Source organism: Gymnoscopelus microlampas, assembly GCF_963454915.1.
Source record: "Gymnoscopelus microlampas genome assembly, chromosome: 21".
Lineage (NCBI taxonomy): Eukaryota > Metazoa > Chordata > Actinopteri > Myctophiformes > Myctophidae > Gymnoscopelus > Gymnoscopelus microlampas.
Genome location: NC_139958.1, coordinates 28999034 through 29026877, shown reverse-complemented (window position 1 = coordinate 29026877; position 27844 = coordinate 28999034). Strand labels below are relative to the sequence as shown.

At 42.9% G+C, this 27844-nt stretch overlaps 1 protein-coding gene across 1 annotated transcript in view; it reads right to left on the bottom strand.

Annotated features, from left to right (window-relative positions):
- The window catches only part of rxraa (retinoid X receptor, alpha a), a 196422-nt gene that overhangs the window by 71545 nt on the left and 97033 nt on the right, over window positions 1-27844 (bottom strand). Inside the window, 1 exon segment of the mRNA XM_084047058.1 lies at window positions 3037-3281. Coding sequence (XP_083903184.1) covers window positions 3037-3281 — 245 coding nt within the window.

The window sequence follows — 27844 nt, the reverse complement described above, 5'->3', positions numbered from 1 at the left end:
GGACAAAAAGTGAATGTGCAAATATGAAATGAAAAAAAAAAGAGACAGATCTTAGGGGACAGTGAGAGGGGACCGGGATAAGGGGGGGGGGGGGGGACATAAAAGAATGCGTGACAGGGTGGGGAGGGAGATAGAGCGAGCACGGCCCGGGCTTATAGAGAGCCATGAATGACAGAGCTGAAGAACTGTGGAATCCTACTTGAATGAGCGTTGATTAAACTGTGGCAGAGGGGTCAACGTATAAGGGCCTCCGTCTGATCTCTGATGGGGGCTCGCACAGTCCAAATCCTCAGTGCTCGTTTCACTCTGTAACCAAATGAACCCTCTCAAGAGTTACAAATGGACAGACGAACACCGAGGATTTCACTGCGCGTTTGCCTTTTAACAACTGCGTGCGTGTGTGTGTGTGTGTGTGTGTGTGTCTGTGTGTCTGTGTGTGTGTGTGCGTGCGTGCGTGCGTGCGTGTGTGTGTGTGTGTGTGTGCGTGTGTGTGTGTGCGTGTGTGTGCAGGGTTGCCAGATCTGCTTATTATAATTTCCCCCGCAACATTTTATTTGAAAATAGCCGATCTACAAGCTCGCAACGCGTCGCATCGCGACGCGTCGTGAGCTTGTAGATCTGCTATTTTCAAATAGCTGATGTACATGTGAAAGTGCTCGTGTGGCCCATAGTCGCTTCTTTTGGGCTGGTTTTCCTAGACCTAGTTGCTTGTTTCTCTCACAGAATCTGGCAACACTTTCGTACGTGTTCGTCTGGCATTTCTGAGCTACTTGAACGCGGTACGTAAGCGCATGACATGATACATCTGTATCTGTCAGTGCCCCATGCATACGTCACATTCCTTACCTCTGCGTCGAACAATGACATTTGCACAAGCTTGTGTAACAGCGACAACGGGGCGTGCAACGTGATGACAGGATGACACGCCGGACAAGCCGATATAGGCGCTGGGTAACGCGATAACGTTTGCACGCACACACACACACACACACACTATTTTACGGATGTATGTATTTATATGTCAGTGAGTGTGTGCACACCTGCAAGAATACAAGTATAACAACTGCACAGCATTGGGTGGCCACTGTATGTTTTACCCCCCTTAATCACTTAAATACACATTAGACACAATATATTATTGATTTCCTCAACAACGGGATAATGGGACTTAGGTCGAAAATGTTGAAAGTTTCCATCTAAGTGTGGTTATTTTTTTAATAGCTGACTTGCTCACAGTTCATCGTCCTGTGTTGTTCATATCTTCCATGGTTCTCATTGATTGATTGATTCATTCATTCATTCATTCATTCATTCATTCATTCATTGGTTCGTTCAGTGTAGCTACTGTAACGTCTTATTGTTGTCTGGTGTCGTTAATTGGGAACCGGACTAACTTTGGACATACATTGTGCAGTTAGGTGTGTGCATTGATAGATTTATTTTTTTGCACATCTGTTCCTTTCTCATTCGCAGGGTTATGGAGAATTAATATATCCCCATGTGACACGTCTTTGCCAACTCAGTACTTATTTTATTTTTAGCGCCGTGTGTGTGTGTGTGTGTGTGTGTGTGTGTGTGTGTGTGTGTGTGTGTGTGTGTGTGTGTGTGTGTGTGTGTGTGTGTGTGTGTGTGTGTGTGTGTTTGTGCGTGCGTGCAATGCATGTTAATGTACTATTTCCTCCCGTATTCTCATATGCTGTGCAAGTCTGCTACCCTTTTTCCACTATGGCGCTTTGCCTCTCTGTGCCATTAAAGTCACGGGTACGAATCAGTTTCCACAATATCAGCCCACTTGGACACAGAATCCAACGGTTAAAGATGTCAGTCGGCCCTTCTCAGCCTGTTGTCTCCTGTTGCTGCACCACTTAGAATGGTGCTGTGGGAGGCGGGGTTTAAGCTCTACTTGCCTGTGATTGGATTGGTCTACTGTCACTCATGAGATGGAACTATAGCCAACTGGAATGTATACTTTTCTTTTTGCACGACCGTGAACTTTTCAACCAAAACAGTCACGTCAACCCTCGGTGGAAAATACGTCGGGCCCTCATTGTAATTTGGCCCGACAGCGTGGATATATCCACAAATAGTCTGGATGCCAGAATTAGAAATAGTATAGGCTTCATTAATGTTAGCTGGCGAGCTGACTGAAACGTTGAGTTACTATAGCAACACCAGCAGCAATTAACAAAGCCCTGTTCACCCTGATCGTAATGGAAAGACAAACAGGCTTAAAAAGACTCAGAGTTCCAAGCCGCAGTGGTTCTCAAATATTCATGTCAAGGATCCCCAAATCTATATGTATTTGGCCAAAATATTTTGTTCCAGGGACTCCCATAAGAGATTTTTTATTATTATAAAATTATAAAACGTTTCAAGTGTTTCTAAGATAGCAGATCTACAAGTTCACGACACAACTTGTAGATTGGCTATTTCCCAATTTCCCCAAGTACAGCATGGGTTCAAGTAGTTAACCCATTAAGACCTGAAGCCGATTCTACAAAACGTCTTCTAAATCCCAACAGTTTCCTGTTTCTATATCAGTGGAGCTCAATCTTTTTCATAACAAGGACCCCCAAAATGATATGTATTTGGCCGCGGACCCCCATGTCAAAACATTTTGTTCCAGGGTCCCCCCAGAAGCAAAGATTTGAGTTAAAAATGTTCGCTTTAAAACAATTATGTATTCAAAGATTTGCACACATTTTCAAGATTGTTCAAAAATAGCAGTTCTACGAGCTCGTAGCGCGGCACTCGGTGCCGCGCTACAAGCTTGTAGATCTGCTATTTTTGAATAGCCAAAGTGTAAAATAATGTTTTTTTTTAGCTCAAATCAAAAAAATGACACAGATGCGTTCCAGGTCCTAATGGGTCAAACCATTACAGATTTTGCTGGGGGTAACCCCCCCCCGCCCCCCTCCTAACATCCCCCACCCCCACCCCCCTCAGGGACCTCTGGGGATGCCCCGGGAAACCCCCCCCGACTTTGAGAAGGAACCACTGACCAGCCGCAGTGGGGGTCACTGTCACGGGCCTTACCTGGGGACTGACGCTGGGGCCGTAGCCCATGCCGGGCGAGGTCATGGAGTGCGGGCCCATCGGCGAGCTGATGACGGAGAAGGGAGAGTGCAGGCCGTTCATGGGCGAGCTCAGCGAGCTGATGGGCGAGTGCAGCGAGCCGGACGGTCCCATGGAGGTGGGGCTCAGCAGGGACGGGTGGTGGTGCATGCCGCGGTGGGACGTGGGCGAGCCCAGGGGCGACGAGGGCACGTGACCCGATGAGTCTGAGATGATGATGAGAGGGATGAAGGGCAAAGAAGGGGAGAGAGAGGAATGCAAGGAAGTTAAGTTTTTTATGTTAGGTCAGTCAAAGGTGTTGTCAAGGTGTACAGTTCCTATGAGGCCAACAGTCAAAACAAAACATTTGTTTTCATAAGCCGCAGAAAAAAACACTGAACGTCAATTTGAATGTGTTTATTTTTAAAGAGGTGGTGCCATGGGTTTTTCGTGTGTCTATGAGGTTGATAGAACTTCATTAAGCCCTCTGGTGGTGTTTGTATGGTGTTTTATGTCTTCTCTGACTATTTTGAGTTTCTACCTGGAGGCTGAAACCTTGAGGGTCAAAAGTGCCAATAGAAAAACAGCACTTTAGTGACATAGTAAAAACATACCCTCCCCCTCATTATCATAACACAACAGGTGTGGGCATGAGGAGGGACTAGGACAGGTGGGTGGTGCTAAGGTGGTGGAGGAGGTGCTAAGGTGAGAACCAGGTATACTTAATGAACTGGAGGCGTGTCCACATAAAAACATAATTTTAACACTTTCCGTACACTTTTTTGAAAACAATCTTCCTCCTAGCATAACCATATTACCTGATGATTATGTTTTGGGGGGGGGGGGGGGGGGAATCATTGAAAATCACGGCACCCCGTCTTTAAGTGATTTGTGATAGTTTTTCAAATTGATTAGAAACTTTTGCACTTTTTGACAACATTATTGCGTAAATCATTGGTAATGGGTGGTCTGGGACACTCTGAACCCAAAAATTGGAAAATTGGTGTTCAGTTGGTCAGGTCAGTCATTGAAATAAGGTGTACGGACGTCGACTTATCCTGAAAATCCACTCAAGAGCACTGAAAGGTGGCAAACCCCCCCTATCGAGGCAGCTGTTAGCTGACTGGGTAATGAGGCCGTCTGGGAATAAATAGGAAGGTCACCGGTTCGACCCTCGGCTCGCCCGTTCTACGCGTCCCTGAGCAAGACACCCCCCAGCGTGACATAACTATGAGAGTGACGACGCTATAGCGTATAGACTCCCATTGTAAGAAGGGAATGCGGTAGTTATCTTTCTCAACGAGGACGTTTTACATGTAACAGTGTATTTTTTATATTGTGGTATTGCTACTTTTAAGTAAAATAAAGTCTGAGCACTCCTTCCACCATTGCCTCTTGTCATGACGACGAATGATGAAGTGTACCGTGTATGAGCTCCACACATCTCTCTCCCTCTCTCTCTCCCTCTCTTCCACTCCACAGGCAGTGTTGCCAGATTCAGTGAGAGACACAAGCAACCAGGGTCAAGGAAAACAAGCCCATAAAAGAAGCGAAGTGGGCCACATCATGAGCACTTTAAACCTATACATCGGCTATTTGAAAATAGCCGATCTACAAGCTCACAACGCGTCGCGATGCGACGCGTTGTGAGCTTGTAGATCGGCTATTTTCAAATGAAATATTGGGGGGGGAAACTTATAATAAGCAGACCTGGCAACACTGTCCACAGGTGCATCTCTGGGGATCTACGGCTGACAGCGGGGGGGGGATATATATTATTGCACTCAGGGGTGGGTGATTGTGGAAGTAACCCCCCAGGAGGGATGAGAAATGTGACCTCTGGTACCAAGGCTGAGGAGAAACACAGCAGAGATTGATGTGCGGGAGACACCGGGGTCACCGGTGTTGTCTTTTTTTTGTGTGTGAGAGAGCTTACATGTCGGGCTCTGATTCTCTCTCTCTCTCTCTCTCTCTCTTTCTCTCTGTTTGTCTCCCATTCTATCTCTTCCTCTGTTTCTCTCTCTCTCTCTCTCTCTCTCTCTCTCTCTCTCCAGGGGTGTAAAGTAACTAAGTACATTTACTCAAGTACTGTACTTAAGTACAATTTTGAGGTATTTATTTTACTTACATGGATTACAAAGATTACTTATTTTCTATCAATTACACACCCCATGAAGCCTTGATTTCATGGATTTATTTTTGTTTTTGTGGCATTCCTAAGACAATAATTTGATGACCGTGTGTATTTCCGGTAGGAGACACAAATAATCTACTTTGTGTCTCCTACCGGATACATTAGCCGGTAGGAGACGGGAATCAAATTATTAGCTTAGGAATGCGAAAAAAACAAAAAATAATCCGTGGATTCAAGGCTTCATAGGGTGTGCAATTGATAGAAAATAAGTAATTTTTTGGGTGAACTCCTCCTTTAACCTATTTTATACATAGGCCATTTGAAAATAGCCGATCTACAAGCTCACAAAGTGTCGCATCGCAACACTTTGTGAGCTTGCAGATCGTCTATTTTCAAACATTTTAGTACTTTTACTTTTGGCACTTTAAGTACATTTTGATGCCAACACTTCCGTACTTTTACTCAAGTATAATTTTGAATTCCAGACTTTTAATTGTAACAGAGAATTTCTACCTGGCAGTATTGATATTTTTACTTAAAGTAAAGAATGTTAGTACTTTCACCACCCCTGTTTCTCTCTATCTGTCTCCCATTCTATCTCTTCCTCTCCGTTTCTCTCTTTTTTTCCCCCCTCCCAGCCTGCCTCTCTTCCCTCTTTCATCGGTCCACTAATCACCTTCGCGGGGCAGCGTATCCAGTGTTGCCAGATTATGTGAGAGAAACAAGCAACCGGGTCTAGGAAAAACCAGCCCAAAAGAAGCGACTATGGGCCACGTGAGTACTTTAACACGTACATCAGCTATTTGAAAATAGCAGATCTACAAGTTCACAACGCGTCGCATCGCGACGCGTTGTGAGCTTGTAGATCTGCTATTTTCAAATAAAATCTTGCGGGGAAATTATGATAAGCAGACCTGGCAACCCTGAGCGTATCGTGCCAATCAGCTGTCATCACAGAAGATATTACACTGACCAGGAGAGAGAGAGAGTGAGAGAGAGAAAAAAAACAGAGCTGCTATAGATCTGTCACCGTGGCCTTGGTGGCTGTGTATTCACCGCCACCCTCTCTCTCTCACCACACGCTTTCTCTCCGCCTCTCTCTCTCTCTCGCCGGGCTAAATATGTCTCCTCCCCATGTCAAGCACGCTCAATTCACTCCCAATTCTACCATGTCCCTCCCAATGGACGTCGACCTCTCTCGCCCGCCTCTCGTATAGTGTCCCTCCCGAGTTCAACAGATAACCTCAAATCACCGTATTATTTCCGCTCCCTGAGTTGTTTGCTCACTCCACTTCCTCTTTTAGATCTCGTTCACCTCTTCGACAACACCCCCCCCCGCTCCACACACACACACACACACACACACAAATGTATTTTTGACCCTTTTGTCTCGCTAAACCACACAGCGAGACAGAAGGTGTGCTGGGATCCTGGTGACGTTATGTATTAACCCTTTAAGACCGGGAACTCATCCGTTTTCATTTTCAGATTTCCTTTTTTTTGTGCAAATCTTTGAATTCGTATATTTTTTTGAAACGACATTTTTAACTCAAATCTTTGCTTCATGGGGAGGTCCCTGGAACAAAACTATTTCATGTCAAGGACCCCCCCAAAATGATATGTACAGCATTTGTCCGCCGACTCAAAAGTAGTTCCAGGGACCCCCCCAGAAGCAAAGATTTGAGTTAAATATGTTCGCTTTAAAACAATATATACATATCAAAAATTTGCAAAAATGTTCACGATAATTAAAAATAAATAGCAGATCTACAAGCTCATAGCGCGGCACTCGGTGCCGCGCTATGAGCTTGTAGATCTGCTATTTTTGAATAGCCAAAGAAATACAAAAAATTACACAGATGCCGGTTCCCGGTCTCAATGGGTTAAAGTGGGAGCCGCGACTCATCCATCACACCCAATGTTTCCTGAGCGTCTGAGCTCCTCCGTCCTGCTCTGGCGGAATAAAACTGATGTATGGCTCAATTAGCTGACGGGCTCTCAGAGTAACGAGTCCGGTTTAGAGCACTTTTCCTCCACATCGCTTTGTCTCCTCCGTCCCCCCAGCTGGTGTCACACAGGTGCTCTAACGGGTATCTGTGCAGATTTGTGTGTAATGCTTAATTTAAGTGACGGGCGCAATTAAGTATACGTCAGGTTTGAGTGCACTGTATGGGTGTGAGCGTGCGCATGTACGCGTGTATATCCGTGTCATTTGTGTAGGAATTGCAGTGGTGGGAAAAGTACATTTTCTTTTACTTAAAAAACATTATAAAAATACCCTTTTACAAGTAAAAGGCCTGTGTTCAAAATGTTACTTAACTCATTGAGTGCCAGGATTGCCAGAATTATTTCAGAATGAATTCTGAAAAGTGCCAGAGTTTTTTTCACAGAAAACAAAAAGTGCTTAGGAAGCGAGATACAGCCTTTTTCAGTTCTAAGTTAAACAAGGAGTGGATGGAGCTGCACATCTTCAGATGATGATATCTTGGGTTCTGAACATGTTTTTTTAACATTTTTTTCAAAAACACGTCAAACACGTTAATGGCACCCAGCGCCATAGCGGTAAAAACACGTGAAACACGTTAATGCCACTCAGTGAGTTAACATATTCAAATATTACAAATATTAAAAACATTTTAAAAGTACAAAAGTAGTGCCATCAACATATACTTAAAGTACCAAAAGTACTAAAATGTTTGAAAATAGCTTTTATGTTAATGTTAGCATTAATTAGCATAATGGTGCCTTACTATACTACTGCAGTCCTTACAATTAAAAAGGTTTAGAGAGCCACTGTTGTTGGGCTACGGTTCGTGAAATCAGGCCAGGGACGACGAGAATCTCTGCCTTCCCCCATTTCTACCACTAACCTCAAGTCTAAATGCCACATAGCGAAAAAAGCGACACGATTTATTTAGGTGATGCCTCCAGGTTTTTGTTTGATTTTATTCAAGCTGAAAAATCAACCTTGTATCAAAAAAAATGACGTTATTTGATCCCCTCGTTATAATCGCGTTCGGTGTGCATGTACTCATAACACAAAAAGCATTATTTTACACTTTGGCTATTAAAAAATAGCAGATCTATAAGCACGAGCTTGTAGATCTGCTATTTTTGCAAATCTTTGAATATATATATTCTTTTAAAACAAACATTAACTCAAATCTTTGCTTCTGGGGGTCCCTGGAACAAAATATTTTGAGATGGGGGTCCGTGGTCAAATACATATCGTTTTGGGGGTTTTGAGTTTGAGAACCACTTTTTTTCAGAAAACCGTTAGGATTTAGAAGACATTTTGCAGAATCAGAACTCAATGGGTTAATGGCACAAATTAAACTGAAAATCAGTTACTTTTGGCAAAGTTACACTGTTGTTACAACAACGTATAATGAGGCTTCAGAGCAGCAGCCTAGCTGGCAGCTCCGCCTGGCCAACACTTCCTGCACATCCTGCTCACCTCACCAGCACTTCCTTGAAGACACACACACACACACACACACACACACACACACACACACACACACACACACACACACACACACACACACACACACACACACACACACACACACACACACACACACACACACACACACACACACACACACACACACACACACACACACACACAGGGCCCCATCCTTTGGAAAACAAACACACTTCCTTCTTAGTAAAAGAGCTAACGACAGCCCTTAATCTAGCTATATTAGTCCCATGTTTTAATCCCCTCTCTGATACTGTGATACTGTACCTCTGGAATCTCTGAAAGTAGGTTTATATACTTTTTCTTGTGTGTGTGTGTGTGTGTGTGTGTGTGTGTGTGTGTGTGTGTGTGTGTGTGTGTGTGTGTGTGTGTGTGTGTGTGTGTGTGTGTGTGTGTGTGTGTGTGTGTGTGTGTGTGTGTGTGTGTGTGTGTGTGTGTGTGTGTGTGTCTCTCTCTCTTGCCAATGTCTGATGTCCTTGCATTAAAATGACGTCTGTGTGGGTAATACTCCTACTGTTCAGTTGGGCTAGCTTTTGGGTGGCTTGATATATATATGAGAGAGAGAGAGAGAGAGAGAGAGAGAGAGAGAGAGAGAGAGAGAGAGAGAGAGAGAGAGAAAGAGAGAGTGTATTTGTGTGACGTGCATGTGTGTTAGGAATGAGTTGGGATGCAGCAGTGGATTAGAGCAGGATGAATGGGACTCTGTCCTAATCCTCCAAAGAGAGGAGAGGAGAGGAGAGGAGAGGAGAGGAGAGGAGAATATGCCAAAAGGACAGGAGATGGAAGCTGGGACATGTTTTCAGTCCAAATGCTACAGTATGTGTTCATTCCTGCTTATTACAGTATCTCTACTTAAAGCTTAATCTTACCCACAGTTTGAGCTGGAAAGGAAACATTTTGTAAAATGTCTTAAAAAAACCCTGTATACTCTACTTACTGTACATGTGTGAATGTCTGTTAAAAAGGACACTGGGGGAGGTAAGGGAATAAGCGTTCAACCCATTAAGACCTGAGGCCGATTCTTACTTAGTCTTCTAAAACAGGTTTTCTGAAAAACGTATGTTTCTATATCAGTGGTTCTCAAACCTTTTCATGTCAAGGGCCCCCAAAACGATGTGTATTTGGCCGCCGACCCCCCATCTCAAAACGCTTTGTTCCAGGGACCCCCAGAAGCAAAGATTTGAGTTAAAAATGTTCGCTTTAAAAGAATATAATTATATTGATTTGCACACATTTTCTCAATTTTTCAAAAATAGCAGATCTACAAGCTCGTATATCTGCTATTTTTGAATAATGTAAAATAATGCTTTTTAGCTCAAATCAAAAAACGACACAGATGCGTTCCAGCTCTTAACTCACTGAGTGCCAGAATTATTTCTGGCTATTTCGTTTTTTTTAAAACGCGTGAAACACGTGAATGGCACTCAATGAGAAAGAAAAAAAAGAAGAAGAAGAAGAAAAAAAAAGGGGGGGGGGGGGGGTGAAATGGTGATGGCGTCAACAAAAAAAAAAAAAAAAAAAAAGAGTGGCAGTTTTCCAGATTCTCTGACTGCCAATATAAAAAGCTTGACTGGTGTTTTGATAGGAGATGAAAAGGGCCTCGAAAGGCTTTGTCAGTTTGTCAGCAGAGAGAGGAGAGGCAGCCACCCCCCCCCCCCCCTCCGTCCCCCGTCCGCCATGGCTGCCTCTCGGCCTGTCCATAGGGCCCAGACTGCCGCCCGCCGCACAAAAGCACAACTGACAGCTACAAATGAGCAAATTAGTGGCCCTATCTCCCAGGCATGCGCCGACACAAGTCTTATACGCTAAACACTTCATATATATTATGCCACACAAGTACGTGTGGCTCGTTCTGTATTCAACCACAGATGCGCTTGTGAGCACATTTTCGTTGAAATGAATTGGTGGGGGGCGGGGCAGTAGATATATTATAAATATCTCTCTCTCTCTCTCTCTCTCTCTCTCTCTCTCTCTCTCTCTCTCTCTCTCTCTCTCTCTCTCTCTCTCTCTCTCTCTCTCTCTCTCTCTCTCTCTCTCTCTCTCTCTCTCATTTGTTGCATAGGCACCGTCATACGACAAAGTATACAGTAACACAGGGCCTAAGTGGTTTGTGTCTAGGCCTGTCACAATTATTACATGATCGTCTAATTGCAGTTATTTTATATAATCGTAATTATTTTTTGCATAATCGTCATAATCAATTCCATGTTAAAAAATGTCATATTTAAAAAAAAAAAACAGAAATAGTGTTCCACTATTAATGTTTATTTTTAAGTATAAAGTAATTAAATATGTGTTATTTGTCACATCTGCTCTGTGCAACTTTGTTTCCAAAAGCTAAACAGAAATGTAATTTTTATTCATAATGTTCCATACATTTTCAACGACAGAAACACAATTAACTCGTTAATCGCAATTATTTGAGTGATAATTAATCGTCAACTTAAATTTGTAATCGTGACAGCCCTATTCATGCCTACACTTAAGACCTGGAACGCACCCATGTGTCACTTTTTGATTTGAGCTAAAAAGCATTATTTTACACTTTGGCTATTCAAAAATAGCAGATATACAAGCTCGTAACGCGGCACTCGAGCTTGCAGATCTGCTATTTTTGAAAAATCGAGAACATTTGTGCAAATCTTTGAATAGGTATGTTTTTAAAGCGAACATTTGTAACTCAAATCTTTGCCTCTGGGGGGGTCCCTGGAACACAATAATTTGATATGGGGGTCCGTGGCCAAATACATATCATGTTGGGGGTCCTTGAGATGAAAAGTTTGAGAACGACTGACATAGTAACATAAGTTTTTTCAAAAAAACAGTTAGGATTGAGAAGACATTTTGTAAAATCGGCCTCAGGTCTCAATGGATTGATAAATTAACTGACTTAAATGAACGTCAGCCTCCACCTCACTGGTGTTTACCTCACTTTCCCTCTCACCTTCACTCCCTCTCTTTCCTTTGGCTCGGTCCTCCAGGGACACTGTCTGAGCTCCACAAACTAAACACTTTCACATTTAGCTCAGTGGCTGTGGAGCTGTTGCATCATCCATAGATCAAAGACTCTCTCTCTCTCGGTGTGTTCCTGGGGGGTGACGAAACCGCAGCCTATAGTCCATCCATTCCACACTGTTTTGCAGAGACTCACACCGCTTTAGTCTATAAGCCATAATGGTGGTGCCTGTGAGCGGTGGTGCGAAAAAGTACTCAAATGTTTTACTTAAGTAAGAGTATCAATACTGCAATGTACGGTAGAAGTACTCTGTTACAAAATGTACTTAAAGTACCAAAAGTAAAAGTACTAAAATGTTTGAAAATAGCAGATCTACAAGCTCTCAACGCGTCGCGATGCGACGCGTTGAGAGCTTGTAGATCGGCTATTTTCAAATAGCCTTGGTATAAAATAGGGCTAAAGTGGTTAATGTATGTTAACTGCAAAGTAACTAGTAACTCAAGTTTTCAAATAATTGCAGTGGAGTAAAATTACAATATTTGCCTCTGAGATGTAGTGGAGTAGAAGTAAAAGTACAGAAAATGGGAAATACTCAGTAAAGTACAAAAAAATCCTCAAAAGTGTACTTAACTACAGTACTTGAGTACATGTACAGATGTGCCACTTCAAAACTTCACACGTTACTGTTCTTTCCCTGAAAGTCCCCTGAAAATGCATTTTTTTCCTCCCTTTTCTGCCCTTAAAATGCACTGTTTTGCCCCTGAAAAGAAGTTGTCACTACACACCCCCGTTTTTCCCTTCAACAGACATCCATATACATGAGAACAAAAGAATGTGTGTTGAACAAGGTGTCAGACTCATTATGAGGCGAAAGGTGATTTGACCAGTTGCTCAAATTAATTAGCATCATAAAAGCAGTGATCATCAAAATAATTCAGCATTTTAAATGCCCTTCTTTGTCCCTCTTATTGCCCTGGGAATCCCCTGACAATGTACTGTCTTGGCGATGGCAGGACATGTGAAGTTTTGAAATGGCACATCTGTACTTAGTTACTTTCCACCACTGCCTGTGAGGGACATGTTTATAAGAAATGCTGGCTTCAGGCTTAGGACCAAAACGTGTCAGTTCGTACTGTATGGAAGTTGCTTTAAATATTTCAAGTACACTTATCGGAGAGTGCAGGTTTGTTCCTTTCATCTATGCAAGTTACAGGGCCTCGCACCCGTTCTGGTCTCAGAGCGTTGAGCATGTTTTTACAAGGACATGGATAGCTGTGGGTTGACTTTGTTTTTCTTGTTTTCACATAGACTGCACGATTTTTTACCTGGCAGTGGTTCTGTTCATGGTTTCCTGGCCAATACCGGGTCTAACTAGTTTTCTGACAGCTACAATTATAACTAGGTGAATGCAATAAATGTCCTGGTAAGACACACTGTAAAAAGGGACAACAACGCCATTGCACACATGTCAGAAACCTTCTGAGCGGGAGCCATGACCCAATAGACCAATATTTCCAAAACATTATCATATGAAGGACCCCCAAATAATGATGACTGTGGACCCCCATTCGAAAATATGTTTTTTCCAGAGACCCACATAAGAGAAGATTTTACAAGACATCTGCATCATCTAAATCTACATTATAACAGAGAGTGAACCCTATGGTGTGAATAGTCATATACAGGTTCCTCCAATCCTCTTCTAGCCAGTGAGATGATAGTGAAATAAACCCAATTTTTTTTAAGACAACAGAAGACAACCAATATTTCGGTCGCGTGAATTCAATCGTACAACAGTGATGCCTCGAAAGGTCCAGTCATGACATGACATCTAACAGAGCCAGGGAACTGAACCTGGATCCTTAACGACTTGAGCCTCAGATTATTTGGTGTGTTTGTTTGTTTGTTTTCTCGTAGAACTTGTGCCTAAAGCCAGTGTTTGTATTCATGAAATGTATTTTGGACTGAAGGAGCACTCCAACACGCCCACACGAGTCAGTGTAACCAGCCAGGCAGCATGCTGAAACCGCTTTAGGATTTATTCCACTCTCCCTGACTGTGCTCCATGCGCTGTGTGCCTATCATTTGGTATTTTCCTCCCGTGTCTTCTCTCTCTTCTCTCTCTTCTCCCTCTCTCTCTCACACGCACGCGCACGCATGCGCGCACAAACACACACACACAGTTACTTTGTAGATTTAGTGTGCACACGTACCCACTGCTCTCTCAGTCGCTCTCTCTCTTCTTTTATTCAACTACAGAGCCACTATGGGGAGATTTGGCATGGGTGTGTGTGTGTGTGTGTGTGTGTGTGTGTGTCCGCGCGTGCGGGAGGGGGGGGGGGGGATCACACGTGTCCACCTGCCGCCCTTCTTTCTTTCATTCCTGAAAGTGAACGTGACTGACTGTCGACTCCCACGTATATCGAAACGCAACGCATTGACTTAGCCTGCACACTCATTCAGCACGAATGGATCGAATACACAAGCAATGCCTGTTCAGAGAGCTTATATCCAGTGCCTCTCTCTCTCTCTCTCTCCAAGCCCACACTCTCCCCGGGCCTTTCATAGATCTTTTACTACAGTACATCACGCCCCCCCCCCCCCCCACACACACACACACACACACACACACACACAGAAACACGAGCGTAAACATGCACACACGCAGGGTAAAAATCGGCTTGAACAAGCGATTCACACTGGCACCACGCTGGCACGGCCGTGGCACGCCGCCTTGGCTAACAGCGCTGGATTCATGTATGCACAATGGATTTTCCATGCCACACACTGCTGGCAGCGGTTCAGTCCGAGGAGGATGATGATGCCACTGGCGAGAGAGCATCCAGGAAAAAGAGGATCATTTCAATATGGAGCCTAGGCTTTCGCTGAAAGCACACGGAAGCGGGCGGCCCGTGAGTCACTTGCACCTACACACACACAGCAGCGTGTTAACCCATTAAGACCGGGAACGCATCTGTGTGTCTTTTTTTAGATTTCTTTGGCTATTCAAAAATAGCAGAAATACATACAAGCTGTGTTTACGCGGCACTCGGTGCCGCGCTATGAGCTATTTTTTTTTTATCGTGAAAGTTTGTGGCAAAATCTTGGATTATAAATATATTTTTATAGCAGATCTACAAGCTCACAACGCATCGCATCGTGACACGTTGTGAGCATTTGTAAAATATTTTGTAAAATATTTGTAAAATATTTAGTTCCAGGAACCCCCAGAAGCAAAGATTTCCGCCAAAAAAAAAGACAAAACATCTAATATTTGCACAACTTTTCATGATTTTTCAAAAATAGCAGATCTACAAGCTCATAGCGCGGCACTCGGTGCCGCGCTATGAGCTTGTATATCTGCTATTTTTGAATAGCCAAAGAAATCAAAAAATGACAGATGACAATGCTTTCCCGGTCTTAAAGGGTTAAACCGATGCCTCAGTTAAGGCCCATTCTCTCTGAGCACTACAACTATAACTATATTGTTTACCATTGTATTCGTTATATGTAGTTGTGGTGTGAACTCTGCCATCCACTTGACTTAGAAAGATTTTTTTTTAAATAAAGGCCCTTCATACTCGGTTGCTATAGCGGGTGTCACGCGCTGAAAAATAGCGCGTTGCGACACGTTGTCAGCTTGTTGATCGGCTATTTTTCGGTGTGTGTGACACCGGCGTGCACAGCATAAGCATAAGCATGGGAAGGAAAAGTTAACCCATTTAGACCGGTTAAGAATCTGGGTCATTTTTAGATTTCTTTGGACTATTAAAGAAAATAGCAGATATACAAGCTCCGAGTGCCGCGCTGTGAGCTTGTAGATCAGCAATTTTTTTTATTTTCTTATCATGAAAATTTGTGTATATCGTTTTATATGTATTTTTAAGCGAATATTTGTAAAATATTTTGTTCCAGGGACCCCCCAGAAGCAAAGATTTGAGTTACGAATGGTCGCTTTAAAGATTTGCACGAATGTTCACGATTTTTCAAAAGTAGCAGATCTATGAGCTTGTGTATCTGCTATTTTTTGAATAGCCCCAAAGAAATCTAAAATGACAGAGACTCTTCCCCCGGATTGAATGGCTTAAAGAAAAAACAGAAATGAGTCCGTCCTCGTTTCGACAGACAACAACAGCGGCGTATACCGTTTCCATTTTATTTGTGGCTTATATGAGCGGATTCTATCATTCATATAGGGACGTTCGCGCTGTGGGTAGGTGGGTTGAGCGAGTTTGAAGCTCACAAAGTACTCAGCCACAGTCGAGATGAAACGCTCGTCATCATTAGCATTTCTCCGGGAGTTTTCGAAACGCGTTCAGAGAGGAAGCAGAGAGAGAGAGAGGGGGGGAAGTTATAGTGGCTCAACGAAAACCCAAGAGACTCTCAGTTAGGTTGCACAAAAACTCAAGAGCCCCAAAAATAACACTGGATATACGTTTTTTTTATCGCTTTCCAGTTCTGATATCTGTATCAGCACGGTGACAGCTGGCTGTCATCGTGACGCGTGTTCAATGTGTGTTGTGTGATGTGTGTGTGTGTGTGTGTTTGTATTACTACGCTTGTGAGGACCAAACGTTCTCGCAAGTATAGTAGAATTTGACGTCGTGAGGACCATTTTCCTGGTCCTCGCAAGAAGAATGGTTGTTTTATGGTTGAATTCTTTTTTTTTTCAGATACGTTTACAATTCGAAAAAAGGTTGGGATTAGGATTAGACATTTAGAGGTCAGGTTTATGGGTCGGGTTGTCGATTTTCCCCCATTTTATACTTAGTTGTGCGGCGATGGCACACGCCGCAAAATAGCCGATCTGCAAGCTCACAACGTGTCGCAGCGCGACACGTTGTGAGCTTGCAGATCGGCTATTTTTCGGCTTTAGACTTTAGCGGTTAAAAATGCCCCAAAGAAATCATAAATCAATCATAAAATCGTCTTCCTAAAATGTTGATGTCCTCAAAAGTATAGTAATACAAACGTGTGTGTGTGTGTGTGTGTGTGTGTGTGTGTGTGTGTGTGTGTGTGTGTGTGTGTGTGTGTGTGTGTGTGTGTGTGTGTGTGTGTGTGTGTGTGTGTGTGTGTGTGTGTGTGTGTGTGTATGTATATATATATATCTGGGAGCATCAGCATGCATGCGTGAATTTGTTCCAGCTGTCACATACAGGGTAGACATTGTTGATATACGCTTGGTCAGAAAAGTCAACCGTATGTTGTTGTTTTTGTCTCCCAATTTAGTTGTTATGCCAATTCCTGAATTCCCCCAAACACTTTTGTGCACTAAGGATTTCGGAGGATTCGAAACCTCTACTCTCCTGAGGACCACTGTTGTGTTGGGAGGGGTGATATGGGGGGGAAAGCTTGAAATTAAATAATGACTGTTAAGGCCTCAATTTAATTTGTTAATTCGAGGGGTATTAAATCAAGCCCTTAACAGTTATCATTTAACTGAGATGTGCTAGTGGTCCAGAGCAAAAAAAACTCATGTTAACTGATTCATTGCAACTTATGTATGAGCGAGCAGACATATGCGATTGATTATGAGCAATTATTTCCTAATATTTCCTAATAATGGTGACTCAAACAGGCAATCCAGGACCACCAGTTGAAGACCCATGGTCTAAACCATACACTATCAAAACATTATCTGTACATTGAAACCATACTGTCGGATATCAGGTAAACATTGAACCGAGCATCTGTCTGAATAACATGCTATAATTAAATGTTAACCTTGTGGTAGAAAAAACAAGCCTGAGTAACGAATACATGAGAACAAATGGCCATATTGCATGTTTATTCCAAGTTTTACTGTAATCATCATCACACTCCCTATCTCTGATTAAAATGCTAATATTTACTGTGTTGTGTGCGTAATGTGTGTACATATCCCTGTGTATACACTATTGTACTTCATGTACACAAATCTCTTTTGTGTAGATGTTTGCACATGTACAGTATGCAACCGTGGTTACGTACACTACACATGTGTTTGAAGCATGTGTGTGCGTACCAGTGGCGGACAGTAAAAAAGTACAAATACTTGAGTATTGTACTTAACGACTTAAGGCCCATTTCAAATTATACTGCAAATAATGCTGATATTTTTTGGTACATTGTACTTTGGAATACTTGAGTATTTTTTTAAAAGCAATGTACTCCGGTACTTTAACTTTAACTCGAGTACACATTTTACAGAGAAACTTTCACTTTTCAATATTTGACCAGGAGTATCTATACTTTGACTCAAGTACTGGGGTTGAGTACTTTTTTCCACTGCTAGTGCATACTGTGTGTGTGTGTGTGTGTGTGTGTGTGTGTGTGTGCGTGTGTGTGTACAGTATAGTATGTGTCTGATACACGTGCACGTGTTTGCTCATTAATCACGGAAAAAGAGAGTTTCTGCTGTTTTGGCCTTTATAAACATGTTAATCTACTGTTGAAGTCCAGACTGTAAATATTCCACCATGTAGTGTTTACTCTGTGGCCTGGGGAGGACTGGCTCGATAAGGGGGGACGCTAATCAACCAACAGTGGTTCTCAACGTGCGGTCTGGTGACCCCCCCCCCCCCTTGGCTTGAAGGGCTCCCATTGGGTAAATGGTTGATAGTGAAGGAACTAAACGGACCCTTACAGGTGAGGTCTGTATTTCCTATAGAGTTCTCTGAGTTAAATGAACACTGCGGACATTACAGTTTAGATTGGAGTCCCGGAGATAGAAACCTTATCAAATGGGGGGCGGTAGAATATTAAAAAAAAAGGTTGAGATTGGTTTTCGAGACGCAGAAGGACAGGGGACGGACGGACGGACGGACGTACGGACGGACGGAGGCAAGATCACACTCTAGATAGCTGACCCCTTCGGTGCCACGCTGTAAACAAACCTCTAACACACAACGCTGCAACACAGGAGGCTTTGTATTACAATACAGTTCAATTGCAAATAGTCAGTTAACCTCATGGCAAACTTCCTGTGACTCATATGCAATTTTCAACCCACTTCAACCACTTAAATCCAATATACAGCCGATCTATAAGCTCACCATTCCCCCGAAATGCATTGTAAGATCAGCTGTTTTCGCTGAATGTTTGCCGCAGAAGATATTGTAGGCTCTAGAGGGTTCAAAGTGGTTAACTTGATGAGCTTTACTTGTTGTGGCATCACTGCAGTGAACACAAGTTAAGAATTATTCTGCCATCGTGTAACACGATCAGCTCATTATTTGCCTTGTGTGAGCTTAACTGTCAGCAACTATCATTGCCCAAAATTATCCAAATCATGTTATAAAACATAAACAAATTAGCTAAAAATAACTCACAAAACATAAGTCCATCGCAGTCATATTTCTAGAAGAGACCTTTAGCACGAAGAGTACTGTACCAAAGTCTTCCACGCAGTAATCCTGTTAATTTAACAAATTCTATAACCTCCATTTGGTTCCATTTGTAAACTCTTTGAGTTAAATCAACACTGAAGATTTTACTGCACAGCCTAGCTGTGTTAGGGGATAGAAAAATATCTTGTTTTCAAAATGATTATCTTTTATATCATTGACTGCAGAGATGAAAGAGTGTGTGCTGCACTCAAGCCCAAGCTTGTAGATCAGCTATTTTTTGCTATTCTTTCAATGTTTTTGACAGTTTTCGCCTGTAGTGACAGGCCCAAACTAGAGACACCAGGTTGAAAGTGATTAAAGTGAAACTGAGGATTCTATTGAGCAACAATTGCAAATTGTAATGTTCTCATGTCCACTGTGCAATCAAAACTACACAAGATGAGAAAATGATAATAATAATATAATAAACTCCATCCATCCAGCCATCAGTGCTGTTTTCTCGGTTTTACGCTGATGACAAGTTCCACTTCGTTCAGTTTTCCGTTCCCGTCTCACTACTTTTAGTTCTATGACCTCACTATTTACGGGAAAGGGGAGTGTGTGGCTCTGTGTGTGCGTGCGTGTGTGCGTGCGTGCGTGCGTGCGTGCGTGCGTGCGTGCGTGCGTGCGTGCGTGCGTGCGTGCGTGCGTGCGTGCGTGCGTGCGTGCGTGCGTGCGTGCGTGCGTGTGTGCGTGCGTGCGTGCGTGCGTGTGTGTGTGTGTGTGTGCGTTTTGGGGGTTGGGCGTGGGTGCAAAAAGACATGTAGCCATGCAGGTTAAAACCAGGCCCCATTGTTTTCACAGCCACGAGATGAGAGGAGATGAGATCCAACACTGCGCCCTCATGATATAGCCTGAAGGGCTTGATATATTTTTGCAGGCGCGTGGTGTCGCGCACTGACAATTAGCCGATCTATAAGCTCCCAACGCGTTGCAGCGCGACGTGCCGCAAGCTTACAGATCGCCTATTTTCAAGTGCGCCACACCGGCGCGCAACCAAGTATAAATCACCCTTTAAAAAAAATCAAGCAATTCCTCTCCTCTCACTCACCGCGTCCCTCATTCTCTCACTTTCACCGTCTATCAGGGCCCCTATCTATCCCCTCGCCTCCGTGAATCAAGAGAAAGCGAAAACGCCATATCAAAAAAGAAGAAAGCAAAAGATAATAAAAAAGGAAAATATCGTGCGGGATAAGTGATCGCATGAAACCAAAACAGGCCACCCATACATCACAGTAGGTGGCCTTATTAAACTCAATTGATGGGCCATAAAGCCATTGTTAGTATTATTTTAATCTGGTGAAACAACTGCCTTCATTAATGACATAGTTCTCTCCCCCCTCAACTCTCCTCTCTCTCTCTCTCCCTCTCCACGTCTCTCTCTCTCTCTCTCCTTTCCCCTCCCCTCTTCGACTCGCATGAGAGTGCCGTCGTGTCCCGGGGCAGGCCGTGTGCCCCTCGTTGACTCTGAAGTGTCTGGAGGCCCTTTGGAAAGGCACGGTTAGCCACGGCGAGGTGCCAGATAAGCCGCAGATTACCAGCGCTATCGCTAACTGTGGGCCCGCGCCCGCCTGCCAGCACTCTGATCCGCTGATATGGCCTAATTGTTCTCTTTATAGCTCTGAAGTGATACGCCACCACCGCTAGCTAGCCTTGCGCGAGCTGACACAGACCCGGTCCCATGCGCCACAGCAGCTGCTGCTTGCTGCACTCAGCCCAGCGCAGCAGCTGCCTTCACAGCAATGGTGCAAATACAAGCAGTGGTACTGGTGGAAAAAAAAGTGTTCAAATGTTTTACTTAACCCATTTAAGACCTGAAGCCGATTCTACAAAATGTCTTCTAAATCCCAACTAGTATTCTGAAAAACGTATGTTGCTATATCAGTGGTGCTCAAACTTTCTCATGTCAAAGACCCCCAAAATGATATGTATTTGGCCGCCAACCCCCGTCTCAAACTATTTTGTTCCAGGGACCCCCAGAACCAAAGATTTGAGTTAAAAATGTTCGCTTTAAAAGAATATAAATATATTAATTTGCACACATTTTCTCGGTTTTTCAAAAATAGCAGATCTACAAGCTCGTAGCGCGGCACCGAGTGCCGCGCTACGAGCTTGTAGATCTGCTATTTTTCAATAGCCAAAGTGTAAAATAATGCTTTTTAGCTCAAATCAAGAAGTGACACAGATGCGTTCCAGCTCTTAATGGGTTAAGTGAAAGTATTACTGCAATGTAGAAACACTATGTTTACAAGTAAACGTCCGGCATTCAAAATGTTCTTGAGTAAAAGTACAAAAGTATTGGTATCAAAATGTACATAAAGCGCCAAAAGTAGAAAGTATCCTCATGATAGAGAAATGTCCCATTTCGCAACTTTTCCCAGGACTCAAATGTGTAAGAAAATAGCAGATCTACAAGCTCACAATGTGTTGCATCGCATTGTGAGCTTGTAGATCGGCTATTTTCAAATGGCCGAAATGTATATAGGGCTGAAGGGTTAATGTATGTTTTGTAATAATGATAAAATCGATAAAGTAACTAGTAACTAAAGTGACGCGCTGTGAGCTTGTATAAAAAACATTCTGCATCATGTGTACTTTTATTTTTGGTACTTATTAGGTATATTTTGATGCCAATACTTTTGTACCTTTTCTCAAGTCAAATTCTTGAATACAGAAGTTTTACTTGTAACTGACTATTTCTACGTTGTGGTATTGATACTTTTACTTGAGTAAAAAAAATCAGAGTACTTGACTACAGTTCAATCAGGACAACTCACATTATTATCGGGCTCGAGTTCAATATTTTGGAGAGAGCCCAGTCATGTTCCTCTCACTGTATTCTTTATAAGTTTCTCCTCAAACTTTAACTCGCTCTAGCTGACTCATACTTTCACCCAGAAGGTTCATTCAAACTTTATAATGTTTGTCTTCTTCAGGAATAGCGGGGACTTTTTGAAACTTTTTGAAATGTTTCATACTTTTTTTTTTTAAACATTTAACTTTCTAAAACTGTAATTTCACGCTGGAAGTCAATGGATGCCGTCGCTCGAGCTTAGTCTCGCTCGATATCGAGCCCACACCGGTTCTTCATGAGCGTGCCGGTCTAGTTTGAAGTAAATATTGTATTATATCTATCATTTGAAGCTTTGGCAAGCCTTAAGTCTTATGTCGATCAGCTGTATTGGTAACTTCAAGTCCTCCTTTCAAAAGATTTTTATACATTTGAAAACTTGAAATGAGACATTCTGCATAATGAGTACTTTTACTTTTGGTACTTTAAGTACATTTTGATACCAATTCTTTTGCACTTTTACTCAAGTCAATTTTGAACACCAGACTTTTACTTGTAACAGAGTACTTCTATATTGCAGTATTGATACCTTTACTTAAACAAAAACATACTTTTTTCCACCACTGCATATGAGTAGCCTACAAGTCAGAGTTTCCTGAACAAAACGTTTTGATCGTTCTAAGCGGCACTATCTCTGGGATGGAGAAGTACTTTGCAAACGTCTAGCCTGCCACACGTGGTCATGTTCCTGGCTTGGCGTCGGAAGAAGGGTCAATGCAGAGTAGTTTGGAAAGCAGCCAGGGAAGGACTGAGTGATGTTTGATGGAGTAAATAAAGAAATCATATAGGGCCAAAAGAAGCAACAGCCAAAACATTGATAGACTGTTTGATCGGTCGATGCTACACTGAAGCTCAATTTCTGTAACCGACCGCACTGGAAACGTGATGAATAATAGAGGATATGCGTGTGACATCATCATCAAACCCGGAAGTTATGCAGGAATGCCTACTGAGTGTCAAAAAAATACTTTCTGGCCTTGACAGCCCATGCATCCAAACAGAAAAGTCATATCTTTAAACAACATTAAACAATGTTAAACTCATTTTGCATGTTTCTTTGCCACTCGATGTGCCATTCACTTTAAGCATGCGCATATCCTCTATATCACCCTCACTGGCACGGTTGGAAAAATGTGTATACAATTAAATTACTTCTTTTAACCAGAGATGCTATTCTAAATGGTCATATAAGGTCTGTACTAAAGATAAGAGCGACACAAACATAGGTACACAAATACAAATAGCTGTCTGAGTGAGAATAGCATGGAGGAGTCAGCTCAGCTGTTAGATGGACAGCTGTAGCTGAGTTAGAATTAGCACATTTATGTGAAGAGTGGCTGACTAGAAATTCAATGAGGTTGAATTGGAAGGCCAACAAATACACAATATAATATACTTGGTACTCTATAAATTCCTGCCACCATATTATACATCAGGGGTGATGCAACTTTGATGATGGAGAGGGCCACTATATTTCCACACTCACCCCAGAGGGCCACATTGCATATACTGTCTCTCCGTATTTTAACTTTTTTCGCCATTCTATGTCGCACAAAAGTAGCAAAAATAGTCGATCGACAAGCTCAAAACGCGTCGCAGCGCAACGCGTTTTGAGCTTGCAGATCTGCTATTTTTGCTACTTTTGAATTGGAATCCAGATTTCTTTTTTGATATTTTTTAATTGGAATCCTGAAATGTAACATTTCGATTTAATTTCAAATGCATTTAGTTATACTTATGTTATCTTTATGAACTTAACTCATTCCCTGCCTAGAACGACTAAAACGACTTCTGTCCCTAAGCCATGCCTGCCTAGAACGACTAAAACGACTTTAAAAAAAAAATATATATATATATATATATATTTTTTTTTTTTATTTCACCTAAAGACCAAGGAGATATGATTTTTCGAAGATCTAGACTCCCATCCACTTCCTTGTTAACTTAAAACTTAAAAATGCTATATCTCGGCTCCTGAGTAAATATATTGGACATAAAAAAGGCAATACTAGTCATTAAGCTACTAATATAGACTGAAGTAATTAAAGCGGGTCATGTTTGCAGGTTTGGAATTGTAACAGCTGAAACCAATAATATATCGTTATTCCGATATTAACCTGCGGGTCGCATTGAGTGAAGGTGGGGGCCGCATGTGGCCCCCGACCCGGGCCGCCAGTTGTTATACATAGATACGTCATAGGTGACTGACATGATAGACTGACCACATGAAGTCTGAGATCCACATGGGAACCACGCTGTTATTAAAGCGCCATCTTGTTAAAGCACGGCATGGTTTGGGAGCTGGGACCTAACGTTTTCTGCCTCTTAGATCATCTGACCAGTCACTCTTGTCTGTTCCTCGGTCCTTGTTAAAGTCCAAGGACGACCGTACCTTTTTTCCACTGCCTCCCCAGGCTTTGGAGTAGACACTTCATAATACACACGTTTTGTCATAATGTATACCATCTCCTTACATTTTTAAGTTTTACCATATGTCTTTTGTGAAAAAAATATGGTAAAATAAAATATTTGAGTACATTTTATGTATTTTCTTAATAAAGTTTCTGTGTATCTTTAATACTTGTTTTCCTGACTTGCATTCATTGCACTGCACTTTGGTCAACGTTTGTTGATTCTTGTGGATGGATGTCGCACATGTACCGGTACACAGTAAAATCCTTAGTGTTAATTTGACTCTAATATTTTCATGGATAAAACATTAATTTTCAATCAATCTATATGGTACAGTATGTTAATACAACGCAGCTGCATCTGCAGTGGCAACTGCAACTGCATTTCCCTACTCTTCTCATTGACACATTTAGACGCTGTTGTCAGGTACTGTAGGTCACCTATACTGCTTGACAAGTAGCGCTGCCTGAAGCACTACTTGTCTGAAGCACTGCAATACTGCTCTTGTCTGAGAGATAGAATTTTGGTCTCTGGTGCGGGAGACGCGGGTTCGAATTTAAGGTACGACATGAAAGCTACAGTTTGCAGCGTTAACACACTCTGTGTACTATAGTCCCACTCCCACTCGCTGCACCTCTCCCCACTATGCCTTTCCCTCTCTAAGCACCCCCCCCCCCCCCTCTCTCTCTCTCTCTCTTTCCGGGGAACAAGGCGAGCTAGCCCACCCTGCGGCCCCCTCGCAGCTCCAACACAGGGCTACGAGCCAGATCTCACTGCATTTGGATTTCATTACAAACAGACCAGCTCTGCACAGCCTAGAACAAAAGAATAATAATCAGAGGGGGAAAAATGAAAGAGAGGGAGAGAAAAAAGAAAAGGGAAAAGCGAGAGAGAGGGAGGGGAGGGAGAGAGAGCGAGAGACAATGTTTCAAAGACTTGTTATATGGTCAATAAATTCAAGTTTTCCACTGAAAATAGAGGGTCCCGTATTTTTTCTAAGTCCCAAAACGTGAAATGGAAACCGGGCTCCTTTTGTCTTGCCGACGCAAATTGAAAAGGATCTGTTATCCTAAATCATATGTAAACATGTCCAGCTTTGTGTAAGAGAGAAATTACCATTTTTATGGCCCGTGATACTATCTCTGAAACCTGTGCTGCCAGGGGAGCGGACGTGCGGCGATATGTTCACCAACATCTGCTTTGGGTCACGGCCAAGTGCCACACGCACGCATAGTTGCGCGCACACACACACACACACACACAGTCTCAAAAACACAGTCACAGCATTGTGAATATAACTAACACATAGGTTATGTTCAGACTAGCAGCCCAAATGCGTTTGTTTACGTCGTTACCACAGAAATCTGTGCAGATGGTCCCTGCAATGTCTCGATACACATATCCAATGTCATGACTTACGCAAATAACAGCGTGGACAGTCAGTCCTAAAGCTCGTGCTTGAGAAACAAATGTGGCTGTAGTCTGAACAGTATGTATTTCCAATTGTCTATACTTTTACTCCACTACATCTCAGAGGCAAATATTGTACTTTTACTCCACTACAATTATTTGAAAACTTTAAGTTACTATGTAGATTTAAATTATTACATTATAAAACATACAGTACATTAACCACTTTAGCCCTATTTTATACCTAGGCTATTTGAAAATAGCATATCTGCAAGCTCTCAACGTGTCGCGATGCGACGCGTTGTGAGCTTGCAGATCGGCTATTTTCAAACATTTTAGTACTTTTACTGTTGGTACCTCAAGTACATTTTGATACCGATACTTTTGGTACTTTCACTCAAGTAAATTTTGAATTCCGGACTTTTACTTGTAACGGAGTACTTCTACATTGCAGTATTGATACTTTTACTTAAAGTAAAACATTTGAGTACTTTTCCCAACCACTGGTCTGAACATAGCTATACATACTGTACGCATAACACCTACTGTACATACATGCACATAAGACAGAGCACAATGCGCGGGACAGACAAACATTCCAACCGGTGACTGTCAGGAGACGATAAACAAAACAAACACAAACAAAACAATAGCAGTCGGCCTTATAGCACACACACACACAGAGTCCAAACAGAAACAGAGCCGTCACCTGGGACCCTCTTGGACAACAGACAGTCAGTGACAGATTCCTCATCCTAGTGCCACCAGAGGGAACGGGACTGTTTGTTTGTCCTCATTGTGTAATTGTCCTAATTAATCACTGTGTGGACTGATGGTTTTATGAGTGTTCGCTCACAACTAGACGGACAAATGTTAAATATGTCTGTCTGTCTGACTATTGTATCTATGCTCTTCTGTCCTCCACTCCTCTTATGCGGCCTCTTTCCCCCCCTCTCTTCTGTCTGGGTGTAATTGCTCAGTCTTGAGGGGAACTTAATTGGAACCTGTGGTTTCAGAGGAAGAACTTCCTCAGGTCTGCTCCAACCACAGACCTGACCACCAGACTCCCTCCTAGCTGCCTCCTAGCTGCCTCGGAAAACAAGAAAGAAAGAAAAAGAAGCCATGCAAGCACGTGAGCAGGGCCACCAGTGTCTGAATCTAACTCGTATACTTCCTCATAATACCCATGCAGCTAGCTTCACCCTCGTCCTTTTTAAGGGTCCACAACATGTTGTCCATGGAGAGTCCATTGTCCAAGCAGTAGAACTGGCCCCAACAGCCAACCACATTACATTATATACCTATAGCCTCGTCTCACCACGCTGTTCATCCGGCCTGCTTATTCTGACGCAAACTCTATGGTAACCGCTGGAGGTGTGAAAGTAGCAAATTGAAGTAATCAAAAGCAGTCGGTAGTTAAGTGGTGGCGCGCACTTGTGTGTGTGTGCGTGCGTGCGTGTGTGTGTGACTCTTCCGCCGCGAGTCTGCAAGTGTGCCTTGGCAGCGAGCGAACGAGATAAGGCTCTCTGCGCTGCAGTGATTTTCATCTCCTAGTGCTTGCGTAACAACTCTCTGGGTCCAACAAAAGAGGAAGCTCTAGCACTGAATCATTGCTTCCTGGCTTGCCTACACAACATCACCCTGGTTACACAGGGGAAGCGTACGCAAGCTTCAACACAACGTGACAGCTCAGAGGGTCCTTAATAAGGCTGTTTATCCGTGCTGCAGTCCTCGCACACATTTAAGCCGACTTCCATTATACGGCAAACTCGCTGGCCTATCTTCTTAATGGCAGGTCTTCCACAAGGAGGGGAGCGTACATAGGATGAGCACCGGGGCTCATCATTATAACCACCCATCTCACAGACTTCCGAAAAAAAGAAAAAAAAAAACTCGCCCCCAATGCCCTGTGTCTACTTTTAAGTCTTGGGCCATTTTGTAAAGAGCCTGTTTGTTCTCGCTTCTTTTGCACCATCTCAAGGCTTATTAAGTTAGCATTCCCGCGTCGCTCTCGCTATAGCTACACGACCATGTCATAGGAGAGAGGGAAAAAAAACAGTAATGGGCTCGCGCGGGGAGACCAGAGGAGCATCAGGTGCAGATGTAATCTTCTGAGGAGCGAGAGAGAGGTCCGCTCCACAGGTTTCAGTGGTAATTACTGCTCCCTGTCATGTCT